General features: G+C 40.9%; 1 protein-coding gene and 2 long non-coding RNA genes across 5 annotated transcripts in view; 2 read left to right on the forward strand and 1 right to left on the reverse strand.

Annotated features, from left to right (window-relative positions):
• The window catches only part of Tox (thymocyte selection associated high mobility group box), a 334717-nt gene extending 334074 nt beyond the window's left edge, over positions 1–643 (reverse strand). The window contains exon 1 of one of the 2 annotated variants that reach the window (XM_004842147.4): positions 109–643. In XM_004842147.4, coding sequence (XP_004842204.1) covers positions 109–210 — 102 coding nt within the window. In that variant the 5' untranslated portion in view covers positions 211–643. The remainder of the gene's footprint in view (positions 1–108) is intronic. The other variant, XM_087190351.1, reaches the window with a different exon arrangement.
• LOC147824120 (uncharacterized) overlaps positions 596–12046 on the forward strand; it is a 49852-nt gene continuing 38401 nt past the window's right edge. For both annotated transcript variants that reach the window (XR_015442693.1, XR_015442694.1), the window contains exon 1: positions 596–670. This is a non-coding gene — a long non-coding RNA (uncharacterized LOC147824120). The remainder of the gene's footprint in view (positions 671–12046) is intronic.
• On the forward strand, positions 1226–2393 carry LOC110348558 (uncharacterized). The gene is made up of 2 exons (XR_002393884.2): positions 1226–1646; positions 1852–2393. It is a non-coding gene; the product is annotated as an uncharacterized LOC110348558 (long non-coding RNA).

Below are 12046 nucleotides of genomic sequence, written 5' to 3' on the forward strand. Positions count from 1 at the left end.
GACCGGCCTCCACCGAGCCGGCCGGGTCTGCCAAGCCACCCCGCGCCGCCGCCCCCCTCCCGGGACCACGCAGCGAGAACACGGTGGAAACAAAAGCAGAGCGTTCACCTTGTTGCAATAGTACGGGTCCAGGCAGGGAGAAGGTCCCAGACAGGGAGCGTCGGGCGCAGCGGCGGGCTGGGCTGGAGGTGGATAAAATCTTACGTCCATTTCACTCTCACATCAAGCAAGTCCTTTTCTAGTCCCTTATTTTTTTTCTTTTAAAAAAAAGTATGCAGCAAAACAAGCTTAGACGGAACAGAGAGAGGGGTCTGGGCTCAGGAGTAAAAGAAACACCTTCTCTCTCTCACATCCGCTTGTGGTTTGTTTAAGAAGAAGAGCAGAAAAGAGAGAGAGAGAGAGAGACAGAGAGAGAGAGAGAGACAGAGAGAGAGAGAGAGAGAGAGAGAGAGAGAGAGAGAGAGAGAGAGAGAGAGAGAGAGAGAGAGAGAGAAAGAGAGAGAGAGAGAGAGCGAGAGAGAGAGAGAGAGAAAAGAAAAAAAAGAGCGGAGGAAAGCGCTCAACTCTCCCGGAGCCGCGGCGCGCACCCGTCGCCGCCGAGCGCGCAGCCTGCTCCGCCGCCGCCTCTCCGCCCCGCCGCCGCCTCTCGGCCGCCGCCGCCGCCGGGCAGGTAACTTCAGGCGCTCATTGTCCCCCCCGCCTGCACCCCCACCCCGCCCCCCGCGCCCCTCGCCGGCCGCCACGCGCTCGGGCTCGAGGTACTGGGCGCTTATGGGAGACTCTGAGTCGCTCTGGTTTTAGTTTATTTCCTCCAGCTTGGAAGCCCGGGACCGCGGAGGGGGATCAAGAGGGAACAGGATGGGAGGGGGAGAGCGCCCAGGCCGGGCAGGGTGGGGAGCACCCGGGACCCCAGCTCGGGGCTCCGTGGCTGCCGCTGGGGCCCGGACCCTGGAGGAGGGCGGAGCAGAGGGAGAGGAAGAAAGTGCGGCCGGGCCGGGGCCCAAGAGCTGGGACCCCGGGAAGACTCCGCTGCGCCCAAGCCGCGCTCCTCCGGGGCCAGGAGACTCACACAAAGGGGCCGGCGAGCCCGAGCCCCAGCCGCCTCCGGGCACCGCGGGGAGCGCGCGGCGAGGGGGCGCTGTGGAGCACCCTGCCCCGAGCCCCGCCCCCGGCCGCTCCGGCCTCCGACCCCGCCCCCTCCGCCACGGTGCCCCCGCCGTCACGCAGCTGTCCCCGCGGGTCCCGAGCCCACGCCCTCCACGCCCCGAGGGTGGTGGAGGTGACTTTTCTGCGCGGCGCAACCCGCTGCGCGCTGGAGTGCGAGTCGCTCTCCGAAGGACCCGAGGCGTTAGCGGACGCGCTGTGAGAGCGGCTCCCGGGGTCCGCTCCCGGCCCAGCCAGAGCCGTGCTGTCACACCGACCCCTCAGGAGTGTGTTCGAAGGCTGGGATTGCCTTGGGGACTCACGAAGATCACAGGGGTGATGCCAAGGGTCAGTCAGGAAACAGTTATCATGATCAGGCTGGAGGGAAAACACCTGGGGTTGTTAGTTGCCCCTCATAGGATTACTCTGTTTTTACAACTGGAATCCCAGGAGTGCTCTTGGAAGTCCGAGGAAGACCTGAAATCTGCTTCCCCATTTCTGAGGTTAGCAAGTGGGCATGCATATCACTAGTGATGTTTTGGCCTTTTGCTTCCCCCAGCCTACAAACTTGCGACTTCATTTATTTTGATGGTTGGGACAGCTGGGCACATTAGGGCGCTGTAGCAGCAGACCCCCGCCCTCAAGATGCCCCCAACCCATCTTCCAATGAGAAGTCCAAGTACGAGTGGGCTATGTTTACCTTCTCAGGAGTGAGCAGCCACACACTTAAGAGCCCAGGACCCGGGAAAGGATCCAGGAAGTTCATAATTTCCACGTGTTTCTGGCCTCAAGGAAGACAGAAAACATTGTGTCATTCCACGCTCCCTTCCAAGACTTGGTGATTGCCAGCTGCTCTGTCCATCTTTCCCCCAGCTCTGTGTCCTCCCTGCAGTTCAGAGCACCAGTCCAGAATAAGAAAGACGTGGAAGACAGGATGAGAAATAATAAAATTAACATTTGGGGGCCTCGCCTCTGTGAAACATTCCTCTGGGAACCTTCTGTTACCTATTACTTTGCAACTCTTACACCCTCTTTTATCTCGAGCTATTATTTTTCTTCTGGTCATCATTTTTATAAGTAGCAAAAAATTTAGCTTTCTCCTTACCTTCAAGAGTAACATGATAGAAGTAGGGTTGAGAAGAGGAAGAAAAAAAAATTCCTTTACCCACCAGGAAACCCTTGGGAGCACAAACTAAAAGTAAGGAGTAGAAAGTGTGATCTTCCTCCTAATAAAGCTCTTTATAATAAAATGTGTGTGAAATTTTGTGGTTTATAACATCAGCTTTCAAAATTCAATTGTAGATACTAAAATGTGTTTATATGTATCTCTAAATTAAAAGTCAGTAATAGAACCTTTTAGGTTTAAAGGATATGTATGTTAAGCTTAAATTTCTACCTTCTAGTCAACATTCATTACCAATATGTCACATAGTTTCAAAATTTGATTTTAAAACCTTTCTTAGGCCCATAATTGATTTCTGTTTGACCACCCTGAGAATTCCAGGGAGATGAAATAAAATGTTTCAGGACTGAAACAATATTACCCTGAATTTCTTGACACCTGGGAGATAATGGTCTCCCCCTTGGCACATTTTCTTTACAACTTTCCTTCATCTTGATGGAAAACTCAAATGCATGGGACCTCTATATCCCTCTACTTCTTCATCTGAGGCCTGGTTTCTATAATGTGGAATATGGGAAGTCCAAGTGGTATGTTACTGCTTCGCATGGTCGGGATTTGAGTTGTTGGGGGAAAAAAAATAAAGCTCTTCACTGCAGTCACTTCTGCAACGTAAGCAGACCACACGGCTCATCTCAGTCTAGCTCCGAAATAGCCTCTTTGTAGCACCTCACCCAAGGCCTGTCATGCATAGCCATACCGCTGAGTAAATCTTAATTTTAAAAAATAAAGAGACATTCTGTTACTTTTCTATTTGTAAGATTTTCAACTCCATATCATGACTAAGTTTACTCATTTATTTGTTCATTCATGGACTTATATCTTATTCAATAAAGAGAGCTGTAAAAAACCCCCACTAATGTGATACAGGTGTATAGGTTTGAAATAGAAAAATTTCTTAAAATACTTCCTGCTCTAGATGAGTTTATGGTTTTCTACAGCAGTCATTTCCAACCTTGTCTGGTTTGTAGAGTCATTTTAGCAGTTTTTAAAACTATTCATGCCTGGACCCTACTGCCCCATGGGTTCTGATTTTATTTATTTAGGATGAGACCTGGCATAATACTTTGTAAAAGATCTCCAGTGATTTCTATTTTCAGGAAAGACTGAGGCCCACTAATCAAATGAGAACAAGGGAAATGTTTAAAAATGAATTTTTATTAAATAGGCTGTGCTGTCACTTTGTGTTGGTGCTTACAAGGGGACCTTGAGAATCACCCCAACCAAGATACCCTCATTTCCTTTGCCCCTTTAGAAATGAAATGTAGTGCTTTACTTGGTTTTGCTAAATAAGCATACATAAATTATTTTATAGATCCAGCTTATGATGTAAAATATTCATCTGGACTAGAAAGTTCATGTATTTAATTAGCAAAAAATATATGTCCTTAAAAATTATCTCCTTACTAATATTGAGGTAATGATATCAATACTTAAAATTGTGAGTTGCCTCATTTTGTGTTACATTTTGGAGTTAGTTTCTCTTCAAGGGTAGAAGCCCACTGTAGATTGACTGAGAATGAAACATCATATATATGGAGAGACCAGTTTTGAAATAACTATTAAAACTAAAATTGAGATGCTTTTTTAAGTTATATGGAAAAATCTTTACGTGCTTTTCAGTTTTGTTTTGGTTGAGTTCTACTGTATTTGAATATTATTATAATTTTTTTCCCTTGCATTGTTCTTCTTTGAATGGTTTTAACTTTTGTATGTGTGTGTGTTTGATAATAAAGTTATTTAAAAAAGAAAAACTAAAATCAAAGCATGCAATATTGAGAAAACAAATTAAGATTCATTCCTATGGTGGCCTCTTGGGATTTGAGACAGTATTTCAGTGATAGTTGATGTCACACATTCCTCTTAGAAGAAAACCTCATTCTTGCCAGGCATGGTGGTACACAACTGTAATCTCAGCACTTTGGAGGCTGAGGTAGTAGGGTCACTGCACTTTTAAGGCCAGCCTGGCTACATAATGAGTTCAAGGCTAGCCAGAACTACATAGTGAGACCCTGTCTCAAACACTTGAAAAAAAAAGCCTCGCTCTTTTTAAATTCCATTCCTTTGGTACTTCATAAAGGCCAACTAACCTGTGTTATAAGGCGTCTTGCTCTCTATGTGTATTAGATGTATTCAGACCTATGAGAAAAGTAGTTTGGTTTGTTTCCTTGAACCTAATCAATACTAAGTCCTACATAATTTAAAGATTCAAAACACAACATCTTTAAGGGTTTTGATGGGAAACGTTTGCATTTTCTCAATTTACCAGTTACAACCTACTGTTGTCCAGGATTATTTAACATTTTCAAAAGTAATTTAAATGTAAAATAGAATGATACACAGTAAGTAATATCCTGCAATGGAAGAACATGATGTTTATTTCCTGGGGAGACTACTGAGAAATGACTAGATTGTAAGTTTTTCAACCAGAAAATAAAGGATTTCAAAATGATGAGGAGAGTTTGGAGGAAATGACACTGGGCCCACAGATACCTCACATGGTACTAAATGACTCATAAAATGCAGTATTTTTACATAATATGGGAAGTGCACCATGCTTGTACATCTCACCATTGAGTGTGGTTCAGTACTTTGATCTTCAACAATATACAACATTTGTTGTATAATAGCGATAATAGGACTATTCAGCTATTTCACACGGCAATAATCGAGTCCTCTCTCATCAGGATAAACTGTGAGGACAAATCCTTTCAAAATCAGAATTAGTTCCTTACAGAGAGAAGAGTGAGGCTACAATTATCCCTTAAATAGGAGCAGCTGCAACATAGTATTGGCCTGGAGAGTGGCGGCAAAGTATTTTTCCAATGCAATTAAATGGATTTTTTTAATGCAAACTAATATTCTATAAAAAGTCAATTGGAAGGTAAGTAGGTGTGGAATTGCTGGGATGAGAGGAACAATCATTTTGCTTACCTGAGTTAATATTCCTGCCTGAGTAAATGCTATTTTGGTGAAAATAGATAATCAAGGCTCATATTTTTCCATGAAGTAGGGCCCAAAATGGAACCAGAGTAATACAAAAGAAAGATAATTTTGGTTTATTTGTACATTCTACATCTTATCTTGAAATGTATTCAGAACCATGTTTTGTTATTGATGTTTTTCAAAAAGCTATGATGAGTCAACAGCAATATTTCAATTTAAACAGGAAAGGCATTACTCGGATAGAAAAATAGAAAGATACTTATGCTTGTCAGTGTCTACATACAGAGGCAGGATGAAGAGTGGGATCTTACAGGTATTTTTCCCCACTAAGATGATTAAAGGATGGGAAAATAAGACCTTTAGGAAAGATTAAAGGACGTATCTAAAGAGGGTGCTGCAGAGAGACAATGTAGTTCTTCAAATCAGACAGCTATACCTGACCAATGGGATGTGACAGCAAAGCCTAGAGAATTTTGTCACACTTGAAAAAAATGATCCCCAATGTGATCTTGAATGTGTGGCCAAAGGAGAGGTGGGCTCTCCGCAGGACTGATTTAAAATCTTGAAGACCAAAGGAAGTTTGTGAGGTCACCTGGGCACCCATTCACACCCTTCTTGAAATATGTCTTCCTGATATGAGATTGATGGACAGTGAGTTTGAACTTATCTTGAATCATCCAACAGGCTTCTGTGCTCATACATTTTGGATGACATACAGTGAAGTTCATTCAGACAGTAAGCCAAAGAATGTCTTGGTGTTCTTTTAAGTCTAAAAGTACTTTTTTTTATATTAGGCCTGATGCCTGAATATTTTCAAGGACTTTGGTTACCCCCCCCCATACACACACACACAAAGTATACATCTATACATCTGATTTTTCAGGCAAAATTTAACATGTGAGCTATAACAAGGACCTAAAATAATATATTTATAGAATGCTACTGATGTAAAGGATAGCATGATAGGAATGGCATTTTAGGATGATCTCAATGCCAAAGATTTTTTAAATTACTTTTATTGATACATTTTAGGTGTACAATACAATGACGTTCATCATTGAAAATTTACACCTTTACATAATCCATCTTGGTTCTTATTTTTTCCCCTTCCCCTGCCCTCCCTTCAACCCCTCAACCCCACATTATTTACAAACATTTTGTTGCCAGTTTTTGATTTTCTCGTATTAATTCCATTCCCTTCTTTCCTTTTCCCTACCCCTCCCACTTCCCCTTCCCTTTTGCCCCTTTTCTTCCTATTTCACATTATCTATTATACCTGTTAGTCCTTATTTACACTTTCAGTTTCACATACTAGAGGAACTATTCGGTATTTACCCATGTGTGTCCTATTTATTTCACTTAAGAGAATCACCTCAATGTGCATCCATTTACCTATAAATGTCTCTAATTTCTCATTTTTTATGGCTGAGTAGTACTCCATTTTATAAAAAAACTACATTTTCTTTATCCAGTCTCCAGCTGATGGTCAATTGGGCTGTTTCCAAGATTTAGCTATGACAAACTGTGCAGCTCTGAACACGGATGCACATATACCACTGTGGTATGATTCTTTTAATTCTTTGGGGAAGTTCCCCAGCAGTGGAATAGCGGGGTCAAATGGGACTTCCAGTCCTAGTTCTTTGAGGTATCTCCATCCTGATTTCCACAGTGGTTGCACCAGTCTACACTCCCACCAGCAGTGGAGCAGGGTTCCTCTTTCCCCACAGCCCCGCCAGCATTAGTTATTGGTTGATTTCATGATAGCAGCCATTCTTTCTGGAGTGAAGTGGAATCTCAGCGTTGTTTTCATTTGCATCTCTCCAATGACCAGTGATGTTGAACATTTTTTCATGTATTTATTTGCTATTTCTATTTCTTTGTCTGAGAAATGTCTGTTCATTTCAGATGCCCATTTTTGGATTTGGTCTTTAAATTTGAGAGGTCTGATTTTTTTAAGTTCTTTATAGATTTGAGATAGTAGACCTTTGTCTGAGGAAAAGGAGGTGAAGATTTTTTCCCACATTGTGGGTTGTCTCTTCACACTGCTGGTGGTTTCTCTTGATGTGCAGAAGCTTTTAAAAAAGAGATCCCACTTGTTGATTGTTTGTGCTAGTTCACAGGCAACTGAAGTTTTGTTCATACAATCTTTTCCTACACCAACATCTACGAGAGTTCTACCTAACCTCTGTTCCAGCCAGTTCAGTGTTTCTGTTTTAATATTTAGATCTTTCATCCATTTCGATTTTAGTTTACTGTATGGTGAGAGATATAGGTCTAGTTTTAATCTTTGGCAAGTTGAAACTCAATTTTTTCAGCGCCATTTATTAAAGAGCCTATCTTTCTTCCAGTGAGGGTGCTTGGCTCCTTTGTCAAAGATGAGGTGACTAAGCATGTCTTGGAGTAATTTCTGCATCTTCTACTCTGTTCCACTGGTTCTCAGGTCTGTTTCTTTGCCAGTACCATGCTGTTTTCATCACAGTAGCTTTGTAGTAGTTTCAAGTTGGGGGTTGTGATACTCCCTGCCATGTCTCTGTTGCCTAGGATTGCTTTTGCTATTCTAGGTCTCTCCTTGTTCCAAATGAATTTTTGGATAGCTTTCTCAAGGTCTGTGAAGCATGCTGCTGGAATTTCTATTGGGATTGCATTGAATCTATATAGCAGTTTTGGAAGTATCGCCATTTTCACTATGTTGATTCTTCCTACCCAGGAGCAAGGGATATCTTTCCATTTTCTGATATCCTCTTCAATCTCTCTTTTCAGAGTGCTATAGTTTTCAGAGCAGAGGTCTTTGATTTCTTTTGTTGGGCTGATTCCTAGGTATTTCAGTTTTTTATATGCTATTGTGAAAGGAATTGTTTGCCCTATTTCTCTCTCAGTGAGTCTGTCATTGGTGTAGAGGAAAGCTATTGATTTTTGTGTGTTGACCTTGTAACCAGCTACTTGACTGAATTTGGTTATTAAATCTAGAAGACTTTTGGTGGAGTTCTTGGGGTCTTCTATATAGAGTATCATGTCATCTGCAAATAATGACAGTTTAACTTCTTCATTTCCTATCTCTATTCCTTTTATTTCTTTCTCTTGTCTAATTGCTATGACTAATATTTCCAAAATTACATTGAACAGGAATAGTGATAGTGGACATCCTTGTCTTGTTCCTGATTTTAATGTGAAGCATTTTAGTTTTTGACCATTTAATATAATATTGGCTGTTGGTTTTTCATAGATGGCTTTTATCAGATTGAGGTAGAGACCATCTATTCCAATTTTTTGTAGGGTTTTTATCATAAATGTATGTTGGATTTTGTCAAATGCTTTTTCTGCATTTATTGAGATTATCATATGGATTTTGTCCTTGGCTCTATTGATATAGTGTATTACATTGATTGATTTGTGTATGTTGAACCATCCCTGCATCCCTGGGATGAATCCCCCTTTGTCAGGGTGTATGATCTTCTTGATGATCTTCTGCATTCTATTGGCCAGTATGTTATTACGGCTTTTTGCATCTATGTTGATCAGTGCAATTGGCCTATAGTTCTCTTTTTTGGTTAAGTCTTTCTCTGCTCTGGGGATTAAGGTGATGCTTGCTTCCAGGAATGAATTCAGGAATATTGCTTCCCTTTTAATTTCACTGAAGAGTTTAAACAGTAGTGGCAGTAGTTCCTCTCTAAATGTCTTGTAGAATTCAGCAATGAAGATATCAGGACCTGAACATTTCTTAGTTGGTAAGTTTTTAATTATGTTTTCAATTTCATTGATTGATATTGGGTCATTTAGAACTTTTAGGTCATATTTGCTAAAGTTTGGTAATTCATATTTATCTAGGAATCTGTCCATTTCTTCTGTGTTGTCCATCTTATTGGCGTATAGGTTCTTGACGTAGGTATTGATGATCCTCTGGATTTCTGCTGGGTCCATTGCAATTTCACCCTTTTCATTCCTAATTGCATGGATTTGGAGCTTTTCTTTCCTTTTTCTGATAAGGTTGGCTAAGGGTTTGTCAATTTTGTTGATTCTTTCAAAGAACCAACTCTTGGCTTCATTGATTTTTTGTATCATTCTCTTAGTCTCCATTGCATTGATTTACTCTCTGATCTTTATAATTTCTTCTTTTGTATGAGCTTTGGGTTTGTCTTGCTCTTCTTTTTCTAGAAGCTTTATGTTCAGCATCAGGTTGTTTAATTGGGCTCGCTCTGTTTTCCTAATATGAGCATTTACTGCTATGAATTTCCCTCATAAAATTGCTTTCATTGTGTCCCATAGATTCCACTGTGTTGTATTGTTATTGTCATTTAATTGTAGGAACTGTCTGCTTTGCTTTCTTCTTTAATTTCCTCTGTGACCCATTGGTTATTCAGAAGTGTGTTGTGCAGTTTCCATGTGTTTATGAAATTCTTGCTGTTTCTTTTGCTATGAATCTCCAATTTCATCACACCATGGTCTGATAATATACAGGGGATAACTTCAGTTCCTTTGCACTTACTTAAGCATGTTCTATGAGCGGGTATGTGGTCTATTTTGGAGAACGACCCGTGTGCAGCTGAAAAAAATGTGCATTCTGATTTTGTGGGGTGAAACACTCTGTAAACATCTGTTAAGTTAAAAAAAAAAACCATCTGTTAAGTTCATTGGTTCGAGAGTTTGATTGATTTCTAGTATTTTGCTGCTTATTTTTTGTCTAGCTGATCTATCTACTTGTGAGTGGGGTATTAAGGTCCCCCACTACTATTGTATTGGTGTTTATATGATTTTTCATGTCCGTTAGTGTTTATTCTATATAGTTGGGTGCACTAGTGTTTGGTGCATATATGTTAATGATTGTCATCTCTTCCTCTTGGATTGTTCCCTTTACAAGGATGCAGTATCTTTGTCTCTTTTAATCAGTTTTGGTTTGAAATCCACTTGATCTGCAGAGGACAGCTATTCTTGCTTTTTTCAGGTTCCTGTCACATGGAGTATTGTTTACCACCCTTTATCTTTCAGTCTATGAATTTCCTTTTGAATTAAGTGTGTTTCTTGTATGCAGCATATTGTTGAATCTTGCTTCTTGACCCATTCTTCCACTCTGTTTGTTTTGATTGGTGAATTGAGACCATTAACATTGATAGTTATAACTGATACATATTGACATCATTGTCATGACTTTTTGTTTCTGTTAGATTCTCCCCCTTTGTGTTTAATTTGTTGTTTTTCCCAGTGGATTCATTCTGCTTTGCTTCCTGGGGTTTTGTTCCTTGTTGTCTTTTTCCAGGATATTGTCTAAAATTTTTTGGAGTGCTGGTTTCGTTTTCATGATGTTCCTAAGGTGCTCTTTGTCATGAAAATATCTTATTTCTCATTCAATTTTGAAAGATAGTTTTGAAGGTTACATCAATCTGGGTAGGAGGATGCTTTCCTTTAGGGCTTGAAATGTATCACTCTAGGCTCTTCTTGCTTGTGGGTTTGTGTTGAGAAGTCTGCTGTGATTCTGATGGGCTTTCCTTTGTATGTGATTTGTTTCTTTTCTCTAACTGCTTGTAGAACTTTGTTCTTCTGTTGGGTTTCTGGAATCTTAACTATTATATGCCTGTGTGTAGATTTTTTTTGATCAAGGCTAGTTGGAGTCCTCTATGACTCACTTATCTGTATGTCAAGTTTTTTTCCCCTGCTGGGGAAGTTTTCTGCTATCACTTCTGTGAACATTTTTTTTTTTTATGTCATTTGCACTCTCTCCTGTTTCTTCATTGACTCCAATTAGTCTTTTGTTATTCTTCTTTGCATTGTCTAGCAGCTGCTGGATTAATTTCTCATTGTCCTTACTGTTTTAAAGAAATTTTTCTTTTCCTGGACACTATTTGAAATCTTATCTTCTATATCTGAAATTCTGTCCTCACATTGGCTCATTGTTCTGTGTAAACATTCAATGGTGTTTTTAATCTCCTGGAAATCTGTTTGCATCTGTTTTATGGATTCCATTTGTTTCCTATGTTGGGATTCCATCATGTTCCTCAGCTCCTCTATTTTTTTTTAAATTTGTGTCCTCTCTAGACTTATTAATCATGTCTTGGACTATGGGCATAATATCTGCTGTTATCTGAGAAATTATTTCTGTTTTCCTTTTTTCTAGATCCTCTTTTGTTGCCAGTTCAGGAAGTCCACGTGGTTGAGTATCAGATTGCTCCATCTTGTTCCCCTTTGGGGTTACTTTAGGTGATCTGGGAGTCTGGTTTTGAGACTTTTTAAAGCGTCTTCTCATTTCAAGGTGTGGGGGGGATATGTGCTACCTGTGCCAGTGTGGCTCACCTCCTCTGCACTCAGGGTGGTGGTATGGTGGCCTGGAAGGTTCATCTCCTCCATGCTGGGCGGGGGGGGGGGCTCTGCTCCTCGCCATTGGGGATGGTAGTACAGCCACTTTAATGCCAAAAATTAAAGAAAAGAAATCCTCCACCCTGGTTATAGTTCATGTTAATGTGTAGCCTTCTATTCATTAATTCAAAGTTCCCCATTTTGGGACATCAAGAGACTCCAATTGTTCCCCTCCCATGATATTTTGCAAGCTTGATTAGGTAACATGATGCTTTGCCCTTCTCCTACTAATCTCCCTCAAAAGTAGTTTCCTTCCCGTAAGAAAGTTTCCATGAGGTCATGGAGATGGGAGTCTTGAGATGAAATTAGTGCCCTTATAAGAACAGACACCAGGAGTTTTGCCATGTCTCAATTCTTAACATACTCACCTTTTCTGTGTCCATCCCATACCTTCCCTCCCTTTCCTCAACAAGAGCAAATTTTGACACTACT

The sequence above is a fragment of the Heterocephalus glaber genome, unplaced genomic scaffold (genome assembly GCF_053883595.1).
Source record: "Heterocephalus glaber isolate CG9 unplaced genomic scaffold, H.glaber_assembly_v1.0 deba00001553, whole genome shotgun sequence".
Lineage (NCBI taxonomy): Eukaryota > Metazoa > Chordata > Mammalia > Rodentia > Bathyergidae > Heterocephalus > Heterocephalus glaber.